The sequence below is a fragment of the Littorina saxatilis genome, linkage group LG10 (assembly GCF_037325665.1).
Source record: "Littorina saxatilis isolate snail1 linkage group LG10, US_GU_Lsax_2.0, whole genome shotgun sequence".
Classification (NCBI taxonomy): Eukaryota; Metazoa; Mollusca; class Gastropoda; order Littorinimorpha; family Littorinidae; genus Littorina; species Littorina saxatilis.
The window spans coordinates 23,836,508-23,861,752 of NC_090254.1; the positions used below are offsets into that span (position 1 = coordinate 23,836,508).

The 25,245-nt window shown below is 41.1% G+C and overlaps 1 protein-coding gene across 1 annotated transcript in view; it reads left to right on the plus strand.

Annotated features, from left to right (window-relative positions):
* The window catches only part of LOC138978462 (phosphoinositide 3-kinase regulatory subunit 4-like), a 44,734-nt gene that overhangs the window by 1,135 nt on the left and 18,354 nt on the right, over window positions 1–25,245 (plus strand). The window contains exons 3-25 of the mRNA XM_070351204.1: window positions 782–906; window positions 1,617–1,672; window positions 2,041–2,190; window positions 3,287–3,388; window positions 3,654–3,823; window positions 4,913–5,042; window positions 5,970–6,139; window positions 6,902–7,022; window positions 7,910–8,005; window positions 9,301–9,395; window positions 10,047–10,086; window positions 11,039–11,121; window positions 11,844–11,958; window positions 13,316–13,475; window positions 14,311–14,357; window positions 16,457–16,558; window positions 17,692–17,826; window positions 18,512–18,649; window positions 20,508–20,675; window positions 21,098–21,154; window positions 21,953–21,996; window positions 23,136–23,282; window positions 24,742–24,790. Of these exons, the coding sequence (XP_070207305.1) occupies window positions 782–906; window positions 1,617–1,672; window positions 2,041–2,190; window positions 3,287–3,388; window positions 3,654–3,823; window positions 4,913–5,042; window positions 5,970–6,139; window positions 6,902–7,022; window positions 7,910–8,005; window positions 9,301–9,395; window positions 10,047–10,086; window positions 11,039–11,121; window positions 11,844–11,958; window positions 13,316–13,475; window positions 14,311–14,357; window positions 16,457–16,558; window positions 17,692–17,826; window positions 18,512–18,649; window positions 20,508–20,675; window positions 21,098–21,154; window positions 21,953–21,996; window positions 23,136–23,282; window positions 24,742–24,790 (2,500 nt within the window). The remainder of the gene's footprint in view (window positions 1–781; window positions 907–1,616; window positions 1,673–2,040; window positions 2,191–3,286; window positions 3,389–3,653; window positions 3,824–4,912; window positions 5,043–5,969; window positions 6,140–6,901; window positions 7,023–7,909; window positions 8,006–9,300; window positions 9,396–10,046; window positions 10,087–11,038; window positions 11,122–11,843; window positions 11,959–13,315; window positions 13,476–14,310; window positions 14,358–16,456; window positions 16,559–17,691; window positions 17,827–18,511; window positions 18,650–20,507; window positions 20,676–21,097; window positions 21,155–21,952; window positions 21,997–23,135; window positions 23,283–24,741; window positions 24,791–25,245) is intronic.

Consider the following 25,245-nt stretch of genomic DNA (forward strand, 5'->3'; position numbering starts at 1 on the left):
TTATTCTAAAGCCTTATGGCTCGTTTCGACAAGCATTAAACGGATGAAATTAACCACATGCAGTTTATTCTTCAGAAAAATGCACACAAAAAATGGGTTGGGTTCGGTGATTTGTACATAAACGTCTTCCTCGCGATAGATTCGCTTATTATTTTGTCTTATGAAGCCGTCATCAACACAAACACAATGATTGCAGAAGCAAACTCTGTACCTACACGACCGAGACACAAGACTGATTATTTCACAGCTGCAATGTGAATAGAGAACAAAGACGTTTTGGGTAAGCTTACTCACGTCAGGTCTTCACTGACAAGCTAGGAACAGACGGAAAATTCCGAACAAAAGTAAATGACGTCAAAGTCTCTTTCGCTTTGCGTGTAACTTTGTCATGACGTATTTTTGTGTGACGCGTTCGGCTGTTCTATCAGCTCAATGGCTGCGTGTTGCCCCGCCGGTATGAACTCCTCCTACGGCCAAGTCGTTTTTGTGGTTTATTTCGCATTTAGGTCCCAGGTAACATTATGAAGTTTTAATACGATCAATCGGACCTATTATCTAGTTAGTGTATCAACTTTTGAACGAACTGCGCCCAGTAGTTTCCCAGCAATAAGCTGTTAAGTGGAGACAGACACACACACAGACAGACACACAATTAAAGTCTGCTGAGCCCAAGTACTAGCGTACTCGGGGATAAAGCTATGCTAACGTTAAATGATTGCTTTAGCTATGCTAACGTTAAATGATTGCTTTAGCTATGCTAACGTTAAATGATTGCTTTCAGTTTGGGCAGTACTCGCTTCTTCAAAGTGGCTCGGGCAAAGTGTAAGGAAGGTCTTGCTGTGGTGAAAGTGTTTGTCATCCACGATCCCTCCTTGCCTCTAGAGAGACACCGGCAGCGACTGGAAGGTGAGTGCTGAGGATGTAAAGAAATGAGCTAGGTTAGCAGAAGCGGATATTTTTATGAAGGCCTGGCAGTGAGAAGTAAAATTGTGTCTGTGTCTGAGGATTTCTGTCAGTTTTATGTTGCTCTTTGTGTGTGTGTGTGTGTGTGTGTTCTTTTTTATGGAACCAAGTATCAGACCATTTGTATACTAATTGTCCTATTGTATTTAGACATATTAATCCCCTTATTTCTTGTCTGTTTTTCCCTTTCTCAGTTTCTGCGTTTAAAAAAAAAATTTGCTTTGCTGTGCTGCTTTTGGGTGTGGTTTTGACCATACATACAGTGATACACAGTCTCCTGGCTGTTACCTTACTTATAGATTGTACTGTGCTCATGATAAGAGCACCGGCACGGTTGGCCTAGTGGTAAGGCGTCCGCCCCGTGATCGGGAGGTCGTGTGTTCGAACCCCGGCCGGGTCATACCTAAAACTTTAAAATTGGCAATCTAGTGGCTGCTCCGCCAGGCGTCTGGCATTATGGGGTTAGTTCTAGGACTGGTTGGTCCGGTGTCAGAATAATGTGACTGGGTGAGGCATGAAGCCTGTGCTGCGACTTCTGGTTTCTGGAGTGGTCTCTCCTCGGGTGATCTGAACTAGAGGTTTATTCAATGAAGGATCTAGGTAAGGGCTACTGTTTTACATGTTCTTATAACGTGAAATTATTTGTGTTTCAGAAATCGCTGTCCGTCTGAAAACTGCATCAAACTGTTTGCCATTCCAGAAAGCTGTGGTAAGTGCTTTGATTGTTTATCTTGAATTAGTTAGCTTACTTGTAGAACAATGAGGAGTTAAACAATTTCTTATTGAATTGAAACTTATGGTTGCCGTTTACCAAACCATTGTTTCATGTACTAGTTTATTTTTAGTTTTATTTAGGAGAGAGGAGCTTTATTCATGTACTATTTAGAAAAACACAACAGTAAGAATGTACATTTTTGGTGATCATCTTTGTAGCTTGTTGTGTCGACCTGTAAAAAAAATTCAAGTTTTTCAAGATCATCTTTGCAGTTTGTTGTGTCTATAGATGCATTAACATCTTTTTAATAAGTGGCACATGTATCATGGACTTTTTGTGTATGTTATTGTTTTTTTGTCTAGCAACTTGAGCGGTCAGCCTTGCTGTTCAGGCAGTATGTGAAGTACAGTCTGTATGATCGCATGAGCACTCGCCCCTTTCTCAACTCCATCGAGAAACGCTGGATCGCTTTTCAGCTGCTGTGTGCTCTCAACCAGTGTCACAAACTCAAGGTGGGTTGATTGTTTGATTTTCTGGTAAAGAATGGTGCAGAAGGAATTACGCTATACTGTATGATTTTATAGACTATGATTAGCTGATTTTGCTGATGTGCTCTTCATTTTAGAGCTAAGTTGTGTGGTTTGTAATGAAACATGAATTTTTTTTTATCTTTATCTTACTATTCATTATTAAGCTTGTGTATTAATAAACATTGTGATTCTTTGCCATTGAGCTGAAGTGGTGGGGATGGGAGTAGCTTTTTTCCTTTTCTTTTTCTTTTCTTATTTCCTTTTTCTTTTTTTTTCTTTTCTTATTTCCTTTCTTTCTTTTTTTTCTTTCTTTGTTACATTTAGTCAAGTTTTGACTAAATGTTTTAACATAGAGGGGGAATCGAGATGAGGGTCGTGGTGTATGTGTGTGTGTCTGTCTGTCTGTGCGTGTGTGTGTGTGTAGAGCGATTCAGACCAAACTACTGGACCGATCTTTATGAAATTTGACATGAGAGTTCCTGGGAATGATATCCCCGGACGTTTTTGTCTTTTTTTCGATAAATACTTTTGATGACGTCATATCTGGCTTTTTGTAAAAGTTGAGGCGGCACTGTCACACCCTCATTTTTCAATCAAATTGATTGAAATTTTTGTAAAGCAATCTTCGACGAAGGCCGGACTTCGGTATTGTATGTGTGTTGGCAGACTTGACTTGACGGATGACTGTTTGCGTTAGTGAGACTGTGACCATACTCATAATAATCATACTCACTTATTTTCTTATGATGTTTTTATTTTTATTATGCATTCTTATTCTTTTGATTGGAAATGAGTATTGTTACAATTTAATTTCCATATGGATTAATAAAATTGAGTTGAGTTGAGTTGAGTTGAGGTACAGAAAAGCGTGTTATTATATGCAGCACAGCGAAACCATTAGTGCGCTGAACAGGCTTGTCAGTTTCACTCCGTTTTGCACAAGCGGCGGACTATGGTCATTGTGAAAAAATGCAGTGCGTTCAGTTTCATTCTGTGAGTTCCACAGCTTGACTAAATGTAGTAATTTTGCCTTACGCGACTTGTTGTTGCTTTTTTCTTAAATTATTTTCTTCTTTAGGTTTGTCATGGAGACATAAAGTCAGAAAATGTGATGCTGACAAGCTGGAACTGGGTTCTGCTGACTGACTTCGCCAGCTTCAAACCTGCCATCTTGCCAGAGGTAACAATGTGTGTCTGTGTGTGTGTGAGTGTCTGTGTGTCTGTCTGTCCCTGTCTGTGTGTGTGTTCTATGTGTCTGTCGGTCTGTGTTTGTCTGTGTGTGTGTGTTCTGGTGTTAATGTGCATATGCCATACATTTTAGCATCTATCATTTCTGGTATTTGTCATTACTGTTTCTGTGTTTGATACTGATGGTGTTTTTTTAAAACTTATTTTCCTTTTTATTCTGACATGCAGTGGTTATAGTGTCTGTGTCTCTATTTCAGGACAACCCCTCAGACTTTTCCTACTTCTTCGACACGTCTCGTCGGCGCACATGTTATATCGCCCCAGAACGCTTTGAGAAAAGCTCCATAATCAACGCTGAGGGAGACCTGAATCTGACGGAAGACAAGCGCGGAGAGCTCAACCCTAAAATGGACATCTTCTCTGTTGGGTTTGTTTGATTTTTATATTTAGTCAAGTTTTGACTAAATATTTTAACATCGAGGGGGAATCGAAACGAGGGTCGTGGTGTATGTGCGTGTGTGTGTGTGTCTGTGTGTGTGTGTGTGTGTGTAGAGCGATTCAGACTAAACTACTGGACCGATCTTTATGAAATTTGACATGAGAGTTCCTGGGTATGAAATCCCCGAACGTTTTTTTCATTTTTTTGATAAATGTCTTTGATGACGTCATATCCGGCTTTTCGTGAAAGTTGAGGCGGCACTGTCACGCCCTCATTTTTCAACCAAATTGGTTGAAATTTTGGTCAAGTACTCTTCGACGAAGCCCGGGGTTCGGTATTGCATTTCAGCTTGGTGGCTTAAAAATTAATTAATGACTTTGGTCATTAAAAATCTGAAAATTGTAAAAAAAAATAAAAATTTATAAAACGATCCAAATTTACGTCCATCTTATTCTCCATCATTTGCTGATTCCAAAAACATATAAATATGTTATATTCGGATTAAAAACAAGCTCTGAAAATTAAATATATAAAAATTATTATCAAAATTTTTGTTTCCAAATCAATTTAAAAACACTTTCATCTTATTCCTTGTCGGTTCCTGATTCCAAAAATATATAGATATGATATGTTTGGATTAAAAACACGCTCAGAAAGTTAAAACGAAGAGAGGTACAGAAAAGCGTGCTATGCAGCATAGCGTAACCACTACCCCGCTCTTCTTGTCAATTTCACTGCCTATGCCGTGAGCGGTGGACCACGAGTATACGGTCTTGCTGCGTTGCATTGCGTTCAGTTTCATTCTGTGAGTTCGACAGCTACTTGACTAAATATTGTATTTTCGCCTTACGCGACTTGTTTTTATTGTTTGAGAACTTTAACAATCAGGTAAAAGTTTTGTATTTTATTTTATACACTTTTGAACAAATATCGATGTCGTACAGAATGCAAATGTGATGTAAAAATAATTATTTTTGTCTGTTCATTTATTTATTTTGTGGAGAAAATTCTTCAAAAAGAGCACTCTTATACTTTCTAGAAACAGTAAACTTTAAAGAAGACGGTTGCTCTTTTCAGGTGTGTGATCACAGAGCTGTTCACAGACGGCATTCCACCTTTTGACCTGGCCCGTCTGTTGGCTTACCGAAGTGGAGAGTACAGTCCTTGGAAGGTCATCGACTCCATTCAAGGTCACACTCACATAAAGGTCAGTAGCACATGAGTAGATTGTAAAATACATATTTGATTCTTCTTTCCGATGTCACGCAAAACTTGTTGCGTTTTTGCTTTTCTGATTTTGTTTCAATGTTAACGCACCTTGCTTTTGCAAATTTGATTTTTGGGGCGTCTGTGTTGTAGGTTTCTCTGTATGGAGACTTCCAGATAAGAATAAAAACAGTCTGTTTACTTGACATTGTAGGGGAATGAATAGCCTTTCCAGTCATCTAACTGGTTTCACAATAAACAGCCTCATCACAAAGATCTGCACTTATTTTTACACATCTGCCTAGTTTTTTGTATACATGTAGTATATAACGACACGGATTCGACTGTACTTTGAATAAGGATGCATTGGTCCTCTTTGGAAGGTGTTGTTTCACTGTGTGGTCTGGGTGGCCGAGTGGTAACGCACTTGCGCTCGGAAGCGAGAGGTTGCGAGTTCGACCCTGGGTCAGGGCGTTAGCAATTTTCTCCCCCCTTTCCTAACCTAGGTGGTGGGTTCAAGTGCTAGTCTTTCGGATGAGACGATAAACTGAGGTCCCTTTGTGTACACTACATTGGGGTATGCACGTTAAAGATCCCATGATTGACAAAAGGGTCTTTCCTGGCGGAAGAATTGTATAGACGTAGATAAAAATGTCCACCAAAATACCCGTGTGACCTGGAATAATAGGCCGTGAAAGGTGGATGTAGCGCCTAAAGGCAGTCGATCTACTGGTCGATGTGAATGCGTGATATATTGTGTAAAAAATTCCATCTCACACGGCATTAATAGGTAACATGCGCCTTGAGTCGCCTTGTGTGGTGAGATACGTGCGCGATATAAATCCTCGCAAATAAATAAGTAAATAAGTAAATAAATAAATAAATATTGTGTGTGGTATTGCACATACGTTCCATTTTCTGTCAACAGGAGTTGGTGTCCCACATGCTACAGAAGGACCCGGAACATCGACTGTCAGCAGAAGAATACCTGGTGAAGCAGCGTGGGAAGGCTTTTCCTGATGTCTTTTACACTTCGCTGAAGACATATGAGCAGACCTACGTCGATACCATCTTCCCACCTGATGACAAGATCCTGCTGTGAGAGTCATACTTTGTTATAGTGGCTAAAATGGCGGGGATGTAGCGGAGTCGGTAGCGCGCTGGATTTGTATCCAGTTGGCCGCTGTCAGCGTGAGTTTGTCCCCACGTTCGGCGAGAGATTTATTTCTCAGAGTCAACTTTGTGTGCAGACTCTCCTCGGTGTCCGAACACCCCCGTGTGTAGACGCAAGCACAAGACCTAGTGCGCACGAAAAAGATCCTGTAATCCATGTCAGAGTTCGGTGGGTTATAGAAACACGAAAATACCCAGCATGCTTCCTCCAAAAGCGGCGTATGGCTGCCTAAATGGCGGGGTAAAAACGGTCATACACATAAAAGCCGTCGGAGTTTCAGCCCATGAACGAATAAACAAACAAACAAAACAAGTGGCTAAAATTAGCAGGCAGAGTATGGTAGAATTAATGGTGGTGATGATACAGTTATTAATATTGATGCAAATTGAATGATGATCCTATGGAATCAGAGTTTGACTGCCTAAATGGCAGGGAAAAAAGGAAAAGTCAACTTGTGCCTGATGGCGAGCGATGGATGACACAGAACAAAACCTGTATTTTAAGCACAGTTAGCACAGAACTGTTATGTACTTTGCACTCTAATTAGCTCTCATTAATTAATAATTATCATTAAATAATAGTTATGGTCATAACTGTTGATGTCTGTGATCAGGTTTTCCATTTAAAGTTACATTCAAAGGTCTATCAACCCATTATTGATGTACAAAACGGATGTTTGCTTCCAGTCTGACCCGTGACTTTGATCAGTTGATGAGAAACCTCCAAGTCAAGGAAGATAAGCCTGAAGCCAATGACATTCTGGTGCTGGTGATCTCCCTTGTTGGGTCTGTCTGCAGAAATCTGCATGTAAGTGAATGACGTACTCTGGGAAGTGAATATTCTTTTTTAGTGTTCAGTAATTATGGGAGTCAACTCTTGGACATGAATCATTTTGTCTGTCTGTCTTGTCTGTTGGCCTTCCTTCCTTCCTTCCTTCCTTCCTTCCTTCCTTCCTTCCTTCCTTCCTTCCTTCCTCCCTTCCTTCCTTCCTTCCTCCCTCCCTTCCTTCCTTCCTTCCTTCCTTCCTTCCTTCCTTCCTTCCTTCCTTCCTTCCGTTGTTCAGTAATAATGGGAGTCAACTCTTGGACATGAATCATTGTGTCTTCCTTCCTTCCTGTTTTTCATTCTTTTTTTCATTCTTTCTTACATTCTTTCTTTCTTGCTTTCTTGAGGTTATATGTAAATGCCACAATCGATCACTTCATTTGATTCATTGTAATATTTCTACATGTATTAAAAAAAAAAATGCATGTACACATATTCATGAGACATTGTGGTAAGTGTATATCTGAAGAAAAAAAAACCACAAACCCAAATCTATGTTATGAGAGAGTTGTGTTGCAAGTTTTGTTGAAATTGGGTATGTAGTGTGTTTGCAGTTCAGAGATCTAACTCTGGATCATCAGTACAAGTAAGCGATTCGGTGCTGAACTGAATAGTTTTACTCTAGTCTTGGTGCACCAGGCTTCAAGCTTTGAGAGATCTTTTTCATGGTATTACTGGTATACGCAAGTGTGTGTTGCAGTTTGGTTATCACACAGAGTACCAGCTGGATCTTTTGCTTACACTAGCAGTTCATGTACCTGCTGATCCTAAAGATTTCATGCAAGCCCATCTGTAACTGGCTTCAAGCAAATGAGAGATTTGCGTTGCTGGTTTAGCACATGTAGTGTAACGAGATGCGCATGTTGCAGTTTGCACACCACAGAGAGCTGGCGCTGGATCTCCTGTACCGGCTGGCTGGCTTCCTCACCACTGATCTCATGCTGAACCGCGTTGTGCCCCTCATTGTGAGTACAGTGGAACCTCCCCTGTAAGACCTCCACAAATCTGAGAAAATCAGGTCTTAAAAAGGAGGGAGTCTTAAAATGGGGGTAAATTTACTGGGGTCATGAACAGGAAGTCTGAGAAAACAAGGTCTTAAAAAGGAGGGAGTCTTAGAATGGGGGTAAATTTACTGAGGTCATGAACAGGAAGTCTGAGAAAACAAGGTCTTAAAAAGGAGGGAGTCTTAAAATGGGGGTAAATTTACTGAGGTCATGAACAGGAAGTCTAAGAAATCAGAGTCTTAAAATAGGAAGTCTGAAATTGTGGGGTCTCCAAAGGAAAACCTCTGTTTTTTGGCACTCTCTTACTTAAGACCCCCACTCCTTTAGGAATAATTATGTTTGTGAATGGAAGCCACTTGTTCTTTGAGTGCTTCTTATTATCTTAAATGCCAGGAGATTGACGGGCGCAGTGGCAGGGTGGTAAGACGTCGACCTCTTAATCGGAAGGTCGAAGGTTCGAATCCCGGCTGCGGCCGCCTGGTGGGTTAAGTGTGGACATTTTTCCGATCTCCCAGGTCAACTTATGTGCAGACCTGCTAGTGACTTAACCCCCTTCGTGTGTACACGCAAGCACAAGACCAAGTGCGCACGGAAAAGATCCTGTAATCCATGTCAGAGTTCGGTGGGTTATAGAAACACGAAAATACCCAGCATGCTTCCTCCGAAAGCGGCGTATGGCTGCCTAAATGGCGGGGTAAAAACGGTCATACACGTAAAATCCCACTCGTGCAAAAACACGAGTGCACGTGGGAGTTTCAGCCCACGAACGCAGAAGAAGAAGAAATGCCAGGAGACTGAAAATCACTTTATTTTGCAAAACGTTTTTACCGTAAAGCTTGTAATGTTATCTGTTTTCTGTGTCACAGCCACCCCCGCTTTTGCATTTTGATATTGTGTAAATGACTTAAGCTAAGTTCTTGTTTCTTAATTAAAAATTGCCCTGAAAGTTATTAGATTTTGCTTTTATTTATGATGCCTTTGCCTTGGTAGTCACTTTCTTGGTATTGGGTGTTGGAAGTTGGGATTTTGCATTTGAAGTACATTTTTTTTCACATGACAGAAGAATGTGTTTGCTATCATTAATGAAATCACTATTCCTTGGGTTTGGTGTGATCACTTAGATTGTTAGGACATTGTGTCTATTATCTGTTTTTACCCCCAACAATTATTAACAAATTTGGGTTTATTCACAAAATGTTAGTTTTGCGACAGTTACCTTTCTGTGAACTAGTGCATATTTGTATGGTTTCTTTCAGCTGTATTTCCTGAATGACACATATGCTGACGTACGAGCCAAAGCCGTGCGGACTCTGGCCACAGTTCTTTCCCCTATCACAGAGGTTCCAGAATCGTAAGTGATAGTTTTTACATGTACTTGTTTTTCAATTGTACAAACTATGTTTGATTTCTGTGGTGAATGTTTAAATTTGTTTGAAAGAAATTTCTGTGAAGAAAAAAAAAATCAAAAAAATCATTAAATTTGTTTGCATATTGTGCCTTTTAATAACTTTCTTGATGGTGTGAATGACAGATCTTCTATTATAATGTTGCATTGAAGTTCTGTGTGCACAATAATGCACTTTTGTGGGTGCATATGAGTTGCAAGACCGGCACGGTTGGCCTAGTGGTAAGGCGTCCGCCCCGTGATCGGGAGGTCGTGGGCTCGAACCCCTGGCCGGATCATACCTAAGACTTTAAAATTGGCAATCTAGTGGCTGCTCCGCCAGGCGTCTGGCATTATGGGGTTAGTGCTAGGACTGGTTGGTCCGGTGTCAGAATAATGTGACTGGGTGAGCCTGTGCTGCGACTTCTGTCTTGTGTGTGGCGCACGTTAAATGTCAAAGCAGCACCGCCCTGATATGGCCCTTCGTGGTCGGCTGGGCGTTAAGCAAACAAACAAACCAAACCAAAAATGAGTCGCAAGCCCATGCCATCCAACTGTGGCGTAACTAATGTTTATCCTGTTTTTCATTTTTGTCTGTTTTTGTTGTTGTTGTTGCAGCGAAGCGAACATATTCTCCGAGTACATTTTCCCTGCCCTGGTAAGTGAACTGGGTATTGAAACAGAATACAATCTAGAAGAGTTTGTTTATTATCTCATACGGCAAAACTACTGCATGAGAATTTGTTTGGTCTTTTTAGCTAGTATGGCATAGAATAATGATTTGATTTCAAGAGGTTTTGAGCACAGATTTTCCCCAGGAGAATGTATTTTTAAGGTTCTTACAGCATATTGTGTACAAGTCCAGTATGCCAATGGTTTTTGAGTCACTTGAGAAAAAGCGACTCTATGTAATCGGTCAGTGTTAGTCTGTCCGGCCGGCCGGCCGGCCGTCCGTAGACACCACCTTAACGTTGGACTTTTCTCGGAAACTATCAAAGCGATCGGGCTCATATTTTGTTTAGTCGTGACCTCCAATGACCTCTACACTTTAACGATGGTTTCGTTGACCTTTGACCTTTTTCAAGGTCACAGGTCAGCGTCAAAGGAAAAATTAGACATTTTATATCTTTGACAAAGTTCATCGGATGTGATTGAAACTTTGTAGGATTATTCTTTACATCAAAGTATTTACATCTGTAGCCTTTTACGAACGTTATCAGAAAAACAAGGGAGATAACTAGCCTTTTCTGTTCGGCAACACACAACTTAACGTTGGGCTTTTCTCGGAAACTATAAAAGTGACCGGGCTCAAATTTTATGTGAACGTGACTCATTGTGTTGTGAATAGCAATTTCTTCCTGTCCATCTGATGCCTCATATAATATTCAGAACTGCGAAAGTGACTCGATCGAGCGTTTGCTCTTCTTGTTTGTTTTTTTGCTGGTTTCAACCAGTACTTTATTTCAGTTTTGTGTGTGTGCAGCTTTGATACACAAAACAATAAAGAAATAGAATATTTTGAGAATTGTTTATTATTACTAAATAAATGTTTATGCAATTCTTACTTTTTAAAAGTTTATACAGTATTTATGTTTTGTCTCTTTTTTCAGACCAACATTGTGAATGACGAGGAGTCTATTGTACGAGTGGAGTATGCTCGCAACATTGCAGCATTGGCTGAGGCGGCTTTCAGGTAGGTGGGAAACGTATGAAAACACTCCAGCAAAACTCAACACAGTTGAATGAGATGCAGCATAACCCAGTATATCCCAAGACAGCAAAAACAAAATCGGGCACAACAGAGTACTGCATATTAAACAGCAGGACAAAGCAGGATTTGGGGGGGGGGGGGGGGGGGTGATTGTTGAATTTCCTGTGGAAAGGTGTGGGTTTTATATGAGTTTTTCTCTCAGTCTCTCTGTTGTTGATTGACAAAAAATTTACTTTGTGGGAAAGGGGTCTTTGACTTGTGGATATGATGATTTTATTAAATGGCAGTTGAACAAGTTTGATTATTTTACTTCAAAGATGAAGTCAGCTGTTTATAGCAGTCTTGTACAGAGCATGAGATTTAGCACAATAATTTTATGCTGGTGCCTTTTGCAGAACCATGAATATAACCTCCATTAAATCCCCCTCCATGAAATACACCAGCTTATGTTACAGTACGTTACATTACCTTGACGTTTACCTTACCTTCCCTTACCTTACCTTACCTTACCTTACCCTGATGGTTACCTTATCTTATCTTACCTTACCTTTTCATGCCTTGACGTTACCTTACCTTACCATACCTTACCTTACCTTGACGTTTACCTTATCTTACCTTACCTTACCTCTGTGAAACGCACCCACTGTCAGTCAAGTTAGCCCCTTTCTGTGTGAATAAGCTGTGATAATGTTGTGTTGTCACAGAGTACTGGAGTCGACCCACCAGCTGCGGCTGTCAGAACAAGAGCGGCAACTGGCGGAACAGGATGAGGAGAATGCTGTGGAAGAGGAGGAAGAGGAGGATGACGAAAGCGTGCAGGTGAGACTCAAAAACAAGGAGGGCTAAATTCACAGAACGTTCAGGTCAAGATAAATACAACATGTTGATGTGATTAAGTGATTGAACATGATGTGCAACAGAGATACAGTGCAACTCCCCTTTTGAGACCTTTTGAAAATCTGAAAAAATCAAGGTCTTAAAAAGGAGGGCGTCTTAAAATGGAGGTACATTTACAGAGGTTATGTACCAAAAAATCAGAAAAAATCAAGGTCTTAAAAAGGGTGTTCGACTGTATACATGCATGTTAATGAGAGGTTGGGAAAGTGAATGATTGATACCTGTAGAGATGAAGCCCCTGCAGTGTTGTAGAATGAGCGCTTCTGGGGTGATAACGCGAGACAACTCCTGTGATCTTGCCGCGAGGTGGCGCCAGTTACCAGCCGAAAGAAAGAAGGGGCATAACCTCACCAGAACCGACCATTGTCTGTTTACCGTATAAAATGCACGACTTACACATGAACTGTTACCAAACCGATATGCTATTTGGGACCAGTGCAAGTTTTTTTCCCTTTCTCGTGTGATCTTGCTGCGAGGTGTCGCCAGTTACCAGCCGAAAGAAAGAGGGGGCATAACCTCACCAGAACCACCCATTGTTGTGATGTCTGTGGGGCCACTGCACGATAAGATTTATAGGATATCTGCCCCACCCATCCTTGGACAAGCCACTCAGACCCCAGAGGACCAAGAACGTCAGGAGTGTGTGAGGACTGAAGCCTGAATTCTGGCCATTGCAGGGCTGTACCTTAACACCACCCCGACCAACCGCCCGAGGCGGGTTCAAATTGAGTTGGGCGAATTCAACATTCCTCTTCACTTGTCTTCCTGGCGACCTCCAATTTTGTTGACCACAAAGCCGCAAACGCAACGATGTTAATCGGAACGGCCAGCGAGCAAAGAGGCTCTCGCGTTTTTCATCTGCTACTGGATGCCAACTTTGGACGCCATGTTTCTTGCGTTGCATTACTTTGCCGGTAACCAAAAAAGTTAAGGTACACCCCTGCCATTGCAGTCCTGTTCAGGTTTTTAGGCATTTATTGGTGGTTATTCTGAGAAAGTTTCCGGGTGCACATGGATAAGATTGAAGTTTGCAGCAAATTTCTTCCACTTGTCCCATGAAATGCCTTTAGACCAAAGTGTACTTAGAACATGATGAGTTAGTCAAAACTGAAAACTGGAGTAATCCCACAACATGGTGACTCAGTCATAATCTGAATGTTAATGAAAAATGGTAAGCTTAAATGGAATCAAGCTCAAACTGTACAAGTACAGAACCATTTTTCTGTCTGGTGGGCAAACATTGATACATCTCTTTGTCTTCTTGACTTGTTTTCAACAGGAATTCACAGAACAGTCCTATGACTCAGAGCTGCAGGCACTGCAAGAAACCATTCAGCACAAGGTCGTGACCTTGCTGAGCGACATCGACAACACGGTCAAGATGACCTTGATCGACAACGACATTGGCAGACTATGTCACTTCTTTGGACGGCAGAAAGGTTGGAGGATTTTGAGTGCATATCTGTCTTTTTGGAGCTTGAAAGGAAAAAACAACAACCTTGTTTGATGTGTATTTTAGAAAATATACTGTTTTCAAGCTAGAATTATCTTCAGAATCACGTGTTCTAGTGTAAAATGCATGGCTGCCGCAGCTGAAGATGATTATTATACTTTTTTATTTTTTATTATTTAAACAAAAAATTATGATGATACATTTGAGGGGCACATTCTGAAAGTATCCTGATTTGTGACCATAATTTCAAACTGGGAAATATATTTATGCTTTCGGATCAACTTTAATATCTTCATCACTGACTGTTGTCAACGAAACAAGAAAACTTGCATTCTTGTCAGACGTTTTGTGTTCAGCAATACATTGTACAGACTCGAAACCTGCCCCGGTGACTACCCGTGATAACAACCACCTGCCCATTATTAGCACCTGAAAGGATCTGTGACTATTTTTTACACCCCCGGTATAGGGGTGTGTATAGGTTTCACTTGATGTGTTTGTGGCGGTATTTGTGTGTTTGTGTTCGCATATAGATCTCAAGAATGAACGGACCGATCGTCACCAAACTTGGTGAACAGGTTCTATTCATTCCTGAGACGGTCCTTACCAAAATTGGGACCAGTCAAACACACGGTTAGGGAGTTATTGGTGAATTAAGATTCTACAAGGACTTATAGAGTGACATATTAATGGTCAAAGGGAAATAACCTTCTCAGTTGGTGGCAGTGAGAATGGTTATTTCCCTTTGACAAACGGGGGTGTTTTTCCTACCTCGAAGGAATTTCTTGTTGTAGTACATTTTGGATGTCTTTGTTTTTCAGCAAGTGACGTTCTCCTGTCACACATGATCACATTCCTCAACGATAAGGTGAGATGTTTTTGTATTGTAACAAATATGTCAAGATCATGTTCTAGAAATACAAGTTTTGACAGAAGGGTTAAAAAAACCATGAAGGCTACATAGTGTGTCATTGACACTGGAGTGGTGGGGCAATTTATGAACACTTTTTTTTTCAATCTTTAATATATCAAACATATCTTGTTGTTATTTTGTGTTTTAATAGTTTAGACAACAGCGATCACAATGTGAAGCTCACTCTTGAGCACATGAGATATATAGAGAATACTACATGGCTTGCTGTGTACCAGATGTACACGAGTTGTTTTTTGACTCACATGTCTTTTGATACCAGTTTGGTTTACCTTGCTTCAAGGTCAAGGTCACAGGAGCTCTTCAAAGTTGGATTGTATACATATTTTGAAGTGACCTTGACCCTGAACTATTGAAGATAACTGTTTCAAACTTAAAAATTATGTGGGGCACATGTTATGCTTTCATCATGAGACACATTTGGTCACATATGATCAAGGTCAAGGTCACTTTGACCCTTATGAAATGTGACCAAAATAAGGTAGTGAACCACTAAAAGTGACCATATCTCATGGTAGAAAGAGCCAATAAGCACCATTGTACTTCCTATGTCTTGAATTAACAGCTTTGTGTTGCATGACCTTGGATGACCTTGACCTTGGGTCAAGGTCACATGTATTTTGGTAGGAAAAATGTGTAAAGCATGTGAGTCGTATGGGCTTTGCCCTTCTTGTTTAAATATGGAACTGCGAGCGAAAGCGAGCTGTTCACTATTTGAAAAAGCAACGAGTGTAAATCTGGTACGAAACAGCAAGCCATGTAGTATTTTGTTTATCCTACATACTGTACTTACGTGTATTTTACTGAACATGTCCTGCAATCAAGACAGATAAATTGAAGACGCTTGTTTTGGAACCTCGATCTCTTGCAAACTATTAAGTCAAAGCAAAGAAACGTCACTCTGAAAGTGTGGCGTGACGTGTTAGTTCTAAAGATTCATCGAGGGTAATTAGCGAGCGCAATTTTTTTTCTATAATGACGTTTGTCTCAGTGACTTTGGTATCATAAGCAGTGGAAAAACAGGTCCCTGCCAGACTTGCTTGACATGACCTCATTTACATGATATACACACGTGTGATATTTGAACGATTATTATCTCACGAGTATCTCTCTCACGTATGTAGGATAAATATATGTTCAGATGTTCTCCTACAACCTTTTATAGTACAGTCAAATCTATCCTTGCGACCAACTCTTGGAAGCCACCACCTGCCCACAACGACCACTCGGAAGAATCCCAGAATACAGTTTCCTTCTTTTGAATTCACCTTACCATATCAACCACCTGGCTATGAAGCCTGTCCCTAATTGAGCCAAAAAGTCGACTTCGCAAAGAATTTGCGAAGTTTTTTTTTTACCAAAAACTTGGTGCTAAAGCTTCGTGCGGCCAACTTCACAAAGTATACTTCTCGTAGTCAACTTGGCCCAGTAAAGGACAGACTTCAATCAATCAATCAATATGAGGCTTATATCGCGCGTATTCCGTGGATTTATTTGTTAGTTTTTTTAATTTTTATTTTATGCAATTTATATGGCGCACATATTCAAGGCGCAGGGATTTATTTATGCCGTGTGAGATGGAATTTTTTTTACACATCACGCATTCACATCGGCCAGCAGATTGCAGCCATTTCGGCGCATATCCTACTTTTCACGGCCTATTATTCCAAGTCACACGGGTATTTTGGTGGACATTTTTATCTATGCCTATACAATTTTACCAGGAAAGACCCTTTTGTCAATCGTGGGATCTTCAACGTGCACACCCCAATGTAGTGTACACGAAGGGACCTCGGTTTTTCGTCTCATCCGAAAGACTAGCACTTGAACCCACCACCTAGGTTAGGAAAGGGGGGAGAAAATTGCTAACGCCCTGACCCAGGGTCGAACTCGCAACCTCTCGCTTCCGAGCGCAAGTGCGTTACCACTCGGCCACCCAGTCCTTGACAACCACTTTTGGTTGGTACCTTGGGTGGTCTTTATAGACAAGTTCAGTAGACGGTATGTTGACTTTGACCTTTGTTTTGACCTTGCAGCAAGATTGGCAGTTGCGCGCATCGTTCTTTGTGGCCATCACCAGCGTGGCATCTTATGTCGGGTGGCAGAGCGCACAGATCTTGAAACCACTTTTGCAACAGGTATGTCACAATAGCTTCCTGGTTATTTTCAGGCTTTAGAGAGTCATTGATGGTCATAATACACAACTGTGGGCAAAGAATTAAAAAAGCACATTTGTGACCCTCCACCACGAAATGAGTCGCATGTCACCTCGCGCGGTTCTGCGCTAGGCTTAATATAAGTCCGGGAAGTGTCTAGTAACAGTGTGAGGGTCACCTTAGTCACAGGCTTATAACTCAAACAGTTTTCGCTCTTTTTCTAAAACGGTTTTCACCACTGCATAGAGCATAAAAAACTCTTTAGGAAAATGTACAAATATGAAAATCATGCAAAGGTGACATGCGACTCATCCCGTGGTGGAGGGTCACATTTTACTGGTACAGTGGAACCCCCCTTTTAAGACCTCCACAAATCTGAGAAATTCAGGTCTTAAAAAGAAAGGAGTCTTCAATTGGAGGTTAATTTACAGAGGTTATGAACTAAAACTCTTGCGCTACACACTCGGTCCAGCTTGGGAGACGAAGGTAAAGCGAGGTCTTGAAAAAGAGGAAGTCTTGAAGTGGGGGGTCTTAAAACAGGGGTTCCATTGTAATTAGAAGTAAGGGCAGCAGTTACTGTAGTATTGATATTTCCGTTTTTGCCCTTGTGCTTGAAGATTTTTAAAAAAGAATTTGAGTTTTAATTTGAAAAGACATTTTTAATTCTATACTTACTCAGTTCTGAAGTTGTGAAATAGGTTTGGATTTGAATAAAATACATCATTATTTTAATTCTAGAGGACTTTAGGTTGAACTATTGTGAGCAGAACACTGTAAGTGTAACCATGATTGTCTGTGGTAATAAAACATGTTTATTATGTGTATTTGCTGGGTGTTTTTTTCATTTAACAAATCTCTGATATCATTTATTTTGATTGATTTGTTTAGAGCTTGATTGATTGATGAATGGACTGATCAATGGAGTGACTGACTGACGTATCAATCATTGATTGATTGATGAATTGATTTGTTTAGAGCTTGATTGATTGATGGATGGACTGATCAATGGACTGACTGACTGACATATCAATCATTGATTTATTGATGAATGGACTGATCAATGGAGTGACTGACTGACATGTCAATCATTGATTGACTGGTTCTTGTTCTATCAGGGTCTGAGCGACACGGAGGAGTTTGTGATCCAGAGGACGCTGAGTTCCCTGCAGAAGATGGTATTCTTTGGCTTCATCCACAAGTCTGTGCTGCTGGAGTTTGTCTCCGACATTGCTCCGCTTCTCGCCCACCCTGTGAGTTACTTCCCCTTGGGATAGTGTTGTCTGATGTGTGCTGAAAGCAGCCAGAAACACCCCCCCCCCCCCCCCCTTACCATCCCACACCACCATCGACATGAAGATGGTATTAATCTTCTGATCGATGTGGGAGGCAACCTTTTGAACGAGTGCTAGTCTGCAATGAATTGTAGATGCCTTGGCTTGCCGAGACCACCACTGTAACAACAAAAGACCCTGAACGGATGATCGTCTATTGTTGTTCTTCAAGTGGCACATTTCAAGTAATGAAGAAAAAATCGCTAGTGCTGTTTTGTATGACAGCTGACTTTCACCAGGGAGAAAGCAGCCCGAATAGAAGTATTCACAATATAACTAAGGTTTGTAAGTGTTATGGGAGAGTAACCTTTTCTCGCAAAACCTGTGCCAAATGTTGGAGGGGAGGGGAGTGTCGGAAACACGTGCATGTGTTTTTGACACACCCCTCACTAGATTGGCCCCTCCAATGTTTGGCAGAGGTTTTTGACACACCCCTCACTAGAGATTGGCCCCTCCAATGTTTGGCAGAGGTTTTTGCAAGAAAAGGTAACTCTTCCATAACCCATAGAAACCTGACAGAGTTATTTCCCAGAATTGTTTATTTCCATCGGGTGAACTTCACAGGACTATATAAATTGACCATCTTTACCTGGGTTGTTTGCAGAATGACTGGATTCGACAGGGCAGTGCTGGCTTCATCTCGTCTGTAGCCAGCATCATGGATGTGGCTGACCTTCACGTGAAGCTGCTTCCCAAGGTCACACCCTTCCTCAGACTTCCCATCCTGCAACTCAAAGACCAGGTACATTTTGATGTGAAGCTTTATATCATGTTTGTTGTACATGCATTATTGGAAAGTGAGAATATGCTCCTCTAAATGTGTTACAAGAGTAGACGGGCGCAGTGGCCTAGTGGATAAGACGATTCCCACGATTGACAAAAGGGTCTTTCCTGGCAAAATTGTATAGGCATAGATAAAAATGTCCACCAAAATACCCGTGTGACTTGGAATAATAGGCCGTGAAAAGTAGGATATGCGTGGGTTAAGGGTGGAGATTTTCCGATCTCCCAGGTCAACTTATGTGAGACCTGCTAGTGCCTTATCCCCTTCTTGTGTACACGCAAGCTCAAGACCAAGTGCGCACGGAAAAGATCCTGTAATCCATGTCAGAGTTCGGTGAGTTATACAAACAAGAAAATACCAAGCATGCATCCCCAAAAAATTGGCGTATGGCTGCCTAAATAGCGGGGTAAAAATGGTCACACACGTAAAATCCCACTCGTGCAAAAAACACGCCCATGAACGCAGAAGAAGAAGAAGTTACAAGAGCACTGAGGCAAGTATAAGGGGTGTTACCGCAGGTGTATTAGACCATTGATGTGCACTTTCACTTCATTGTGCACTTCAGTTGTGACAGACTGAGACTGAATGTTCACAGCTGAAGGAAACAAAGATACCGTATTTGACGGACTACAAGCCGCGACTTTTATTCCAAAAAAATCGCATTGCAGCTTATAAAATGATGCGGCTAAAACGTTACCTAAACTTGAATAGCATTCACCTAATGGAAGTCGCCGCGGATTTTCATTTCGCTCGATTAGCGATTACCGGTACTTTATTAGCTCTCTACTCAAGACTCGGCGCTTTTCTCTTTCTTTCGCGAATCTTCGTTTGTCAACAAGTCGTCGTGACAAGATAGCGTACAGAGAAACACCGGATGTATCAAGATCTCGCGCCCGCGAGATTTCGTTTTTGTGTCTCTCGCGATAGTTGGGGGAGCGAGAGCCGCCATGTTGTGTTTTCGTCTGCTCGAAATGTGCGCAAAAGTCGTAAATCATCCCAAAAAAGCTTATTCCGGGCGGGACTACATGTGTGTGTTGGTTACAAATTGTGTGTGTGTGATATTTTTCTTCAAACTTTTTCACTTTTCTTCTTTGTTTCACTTGTTTATTCTCGGAGCCGATTTCGCCAAATACCGTACTTTCGTTTGCCTGGTTGTTTTGATTGATTGACACGATCTGATTATATTTTTTTCGACGGCGGCTAATATAGTGACGCGGCCTATACGTGGCTCGTCCCAATTTTTTTGTTAAAAGTCGGGGGTGCGGCTTATAAAACGGTACGTCTTGTAATCCGTCAAATACGGTAGATGTGGTTTAAAATGAGCTGTGAAGCTACTGCTGGGTCTGTGCTCTATCAGGAACTTCTGCCAAGGAAGCTATATAATAACTGGTTTAAAACAGACTCAGGAAACAAGATAGGTTATGGAATGTTGAATCAAATGTGATACAGAAAATTCATAAAAGCATCGTCGTATGGATCTTTAGTATAAACACAACAGACAAATGATAATGTGATGGTGAGAAATGACAATTGTCTGTTTGTGAGGAAATTAAAAATGAACAATCAGGTACAATTTGGTTATTGCATTATTAGTGATTAAAAAGCAACAAAAGTTTGGTTTTAAATTTTACATTTTGAATTATAGAGAAAACATCATTTTCAGTAGAACTTCGACCTATCGTTAGGTGTATCGTTTTGTCTGTGATTAAACTTTCCATAAACTTACCCTTCTTAGTTTTTGAATCTTGATTTTCAAACATTAGCAGTCAATTGGTTTTGGGAATAATTTGTATTACAATTAGTTTCCTGATGACAGATGATTCTCCTGAATGCACTGGGCGAGCGACTCCCCCGCCCTGTGTATGACTACATCCTGCGCTCCCAACAAGTCGACCAGATATTCGAGATGCTGAGGTCACGAGAGGTCGCTCGTTCCAGCCGACATCGAACCATCTTTGCTGAAGAACATGAAAGCATGAATCAGGTGTGTATGATGTTATGTAAATGTTGGTTGGTTGACTGAATAATGATAATAATAATAATAATAAATAACATTTTTATAGTGCGAGTCCCATCAATTGGCTCCAGGCTCTTTACAAATTCATTCTAAAACAAAACAGCACAAAATATATGTGCTTTGGCCAGCAGGCAGTAGATATTGGGTCTTTAGTTTGGTTCTTAATTTTTTTCCTCTGGCTTCAAATCTTGAAGCTTTTCTGCCTTGAGTAAAATTTGACTTTAAAATTGAAAGGAGGATGTGTGTGTCTGTGTGTGAATCTGTGTATGGGTGCATGTGTTTGTTGAATGAAGTTTGGGGGTTGGACATGAAGGTATTTGAGTGATACCATTGGTTGTGGAACTCAAAGGTTATTCACAAACGTTTTCATTATGACTTTTGGATTTCAGTTGCTACGCAAGCTGCAGCACCTGGGAATGACAGAAACTCATGAGACCAAACTCTTGGTAAGTCATTCAAAACTCCAAAAACAGATAAGACTGCCAACATTCCAAAATTCAGAATCAAAAAACGAGAATGGTAGGTAATTGGAAGGTTTTGTTTTGTGAATAATAAACGTTCCAATTACCTACCATTCTTGGTTTTTGATTCATTCAAACAAAATTTGATGTTGAGATAGACACTAGTTTTGGAAATTATTACATTATTGCTATTGTTTGGTTGTACTTTCTGGTTCAGAAAATTGCACGGCGGTAGATGTATTTGAATTAGTTTAAGACGGGCGCAGTGGCCTAGTGGATAAGACACAGCCTCCCAAGCTTATGTGCAGACCTTCTAGTGCCTTATCCCCCTTTGTGTGTGCATGCAAGCACAAGACAAAGTGCGCACAGAAAACATCCTGTAATCCATCTTAGAGTGTACGTGGGAGTTTCAGCTCATGAACACTGAAGAAGAAAAATTAGTTTTAGGGGGGGGGGGGGGGGGGGGGGGGGAACGGCATTAAGTCTCAGGAAACATGAATACACGCATGCAGGAAAACAAAAAAATATGGGTAGCGCCGTATGTATGGCAGCTCGCTTTCCCCGGGGAGAAAGCAGCCCGAATTTCCATGAGGGTAACCTCACTGGACTGTAAATCTTATCCTATCCTATCCTATCCTATCCTATCCTATCCTATCCTATCCTATCCTATCCTATCCTATCCTACGAGAGAATGTTGATGTAAAGTGGATGAGAATTTAGATTATTCAATTTTTTTATTCTGCTTTATTGTGCTCATGTGTGTATAATGGTTCTTTTTTTCAGCTGATGAAAGATTTCATGATGAAGTTACACAAAGCCAGGGCAGGGTAAGTACTGCTTCAGATTTCTTGTTCGGTGATTACTTTGGTATGTAGCTGACCAAAGAAAAAACACAAGCATTTGATTAACAAATCAATCGTTATTCAGGACAGTGGAACAAAAGACAGAGGTTGAATCAATACTAGTGAAGGTCGGAGTTCTATGGAAGTTGCAGTTGTAACTGTTATTGCAACACATCAAGAGAAGAAAAAGAACAAGAATTGAATCCGCCATATAGCATAAAAGCCATTGGTATTTGTCCTAGTGTGGAAACAATCATACACCACGGGGTTCATATGAGAGTAAATCGTCATTGCAGGTGTCTTTTCACTGTAAAACAAAAAGAGAAAAAAATGATTGAAAAAGGGACAAGATAAGATTTATTTGCTTGGAGGTGTTTTAATTCTTGTTTGATGGGTCTCACATTACACTTACAGGTAGTGCTGTATTTCCCTTCCCTATGGATATTTTCAAGATTAAGAGAATGAGGAGGAAATGTGCATGTTCATTTCAATGCTAGTTATGCTCTCATGTACCAGGAGATTAGCTTTCCATAACTCTTGATTACTCTGTTGCACATGTTATATGGGGGCGCTTACTTCCCTTTGTTTATGGGATCATAAGAGAATGTAGGGCTTTAGAACCATGGTAGACGGGCGCTGTGGCGGGGTGGTAAGACGTCGGCCTCTTAATCGGAAGGTCGAGGGTTCGAATCCCGGCCGCGGCCGCCTGGTGGTTTAAGTGTGGAGATTTTTCCGATCTCCCAGGTCAACTTATGTGCAGACCTGCTAGTGGCTTATCCCCCTTCGTGTGTACACGCAAGCACAAGACCAAGTGCGCACGGAAAAGATCCTGTAATCCATGTCAGAGTTCGGTGGGTTACAGAAACACGAACATACCCAGCATGCTTCCTCCGAAAGCGGCTTATGGCTGCCTTAATGGCGGGGGAAAAACGGTCATACACGTAAAATTCCACTCGTGTAAAAACACGAGTGTACGTGAGAGTTTCAGCCCACGAACGCAGAAGAAGAAGAAGAAGAAGAACCATGGTCTCCAACCCTAGCTAACATTCTTCACTATTGTGGCATAATGGCTGGAGGTTTTACTTGTAACTTGAAGACTTATTCTGTTGCTTGTCTGTCTTTAGGTCGGTGGAGTCAGGTTCAGGTGATGGCGATGATCAACGGCAGACAGGTGTCATTAATATTCGTAACGTTGGTTACGTCATCACCCGTCGTCATGCCGATCTGCACAAGTCCAAAGACGCCATGTCAGAAGCCAACGTTGTGACAAAGTGAGTTGAAAAAACCCAAAAAAACAACGAAGTTTCTTTCATTAGGGTTGTCGCCCATTGGATAATTTTGCTTAAATATTGCTTTTTTGGGGGTGATGTACATATTTTAGTCATACCGATAGGCAAAAAAAGGTCTTGTTTTTGAGACAACCTATGCAGTGGCTCAAAGTTTGAACTCAACCCTGGTACTGGTATCACCTCACCAGCGGTTATGTTGTATCTTTTGTAATTGTTTTTTTAGTGCAAGCCTTTTGGACAGAAACAGACTGAATGCAGGTTTTCCAGTTCAGTGAAACTCCCGTTTTGAGACCTCGAGAATGTGAGAAAATCGGGTCTTAAAAAGGAGGGAGTCTTAGAATACCCCCCGCGGGTTAGGGGGAAGAATTTACCCGATGCTCCCCAGCATGTGGTAAGAGGCGACTAACGGATTCTGTTTCTCCTTTTACCCTTGTTAAGTGTTTCTTGTATAGAATATAGTCAATGTTTGTAAAGATTTTTTGTCAAGCAGTATGTAAGAAATGTTAAGTCCTTTGTACTGGAAACTTGCATTCTCCCAGTAAGGTCATATATTGTACTACGTTGCAAGCCCCTGGAGCAATTTTTTGATTAGTGCTTTTGTGAACAAGAAACAAGAAACAATTAACAAGTGGCTCTATCCCATCCCTTCCCCCCCCCCCCCCCCCCCCTTTCCCCGTCACGATATAACCTTGAACGGTTGAAAACGACGTTAAACACCAAATAAAGAAAGAAAGAAAGTCTTAGAATGGAGATCAGCCTGCAGCGGTTATGAAGAGAAAAGCAGAGAAAGTAGGGTAGGGCTGTACAAAAGGGAAAGTCTTTAATTTGGAGGTTTTAAAAAGGGGTTCTACTGTAGTCAACTTTTCTTTCCAGTGTTGACACTCATTGTTATGTTCCAAGTTCAGTTACATTTTCTTGATATGGTATTTTATTATGATTAAGTAACAGAAAAGGCTGTCATTTATTTTTAACGTAAGATGTGTTTCTCAGACCTGGGAACCCATACGATTTCGCCGTAGTTTTGTTCGCATGATTGTCTAGAATACGATCAGTATGTTCAATGGAAAAAAAATATGATGACAAAAATTCCAAGACTACTTTTCTTTGCAAGCGCATCCGGAAGCCGATCCAGGATTTTGACACATGATTGCGGTTTTTTTGGTCAGAAAACATCAAAAGAAGCATTTGTTTTAACTGTATTTGTAAACTTAATGAACAGTGCGAGGGACGAGTGTGAAGCATGTTTGAATCATTGATGTTCCAATGCAGTGTGGAGTACGCTCACTTTTCTGGAAATACACCAAGTTTGTTTGAGAATACTCCAAGTGCAAAAGGTGTTCCCAGGTCTGGTTTCTAATCATAAGTGATTGCTCGTGTACTTCATGCTTAGTCATTGTGGATGGTGGAAATTGTTACCTAAATCATGTTTGTTGTTTTTCAGACAACAGAAGAAGAAGCAGCAAAAACCGGATACTGCTAGTATGAACATGGTAGGTGTTGTTTCTCTCTCTCTCTCTCTCTCTCTCTCTCTCTCTCTCTCTCTCTCTCTCTCTCTCTCTCTCTCTCTCTCTCTCTCTCTCTCTCTCTCTTTCTCTCTCTCTCTCTCTCCCCTCTCTCTCTTTCTCTCCCCTCTCTCTCTCTCTCTCTCTCTCTCTCTCTCCCCTCTCTCTCTCCTCTCTCTCTCTCTCTCTCTCTTTCTCTCTCTCTCTCTCTCTCTCTTTCTCTCTCTCTCTCTCTCTCTCTTTCTCTCTCTCTCTCTCTCTCTCTCACTCTCTCTCTCTCTCTCCCCTCTCTCTCTCTCTCTCTCTCCCCTCTCTCTCTCTCTCTCTCTCTCCTTGCGTGCACATACACACACTCACACGCATGCACACACACGCATGCATGCAAACGCACATGCAACCACGTCCACAATCACCATGTTAATCAAGATTGAAAGCTAGAGATA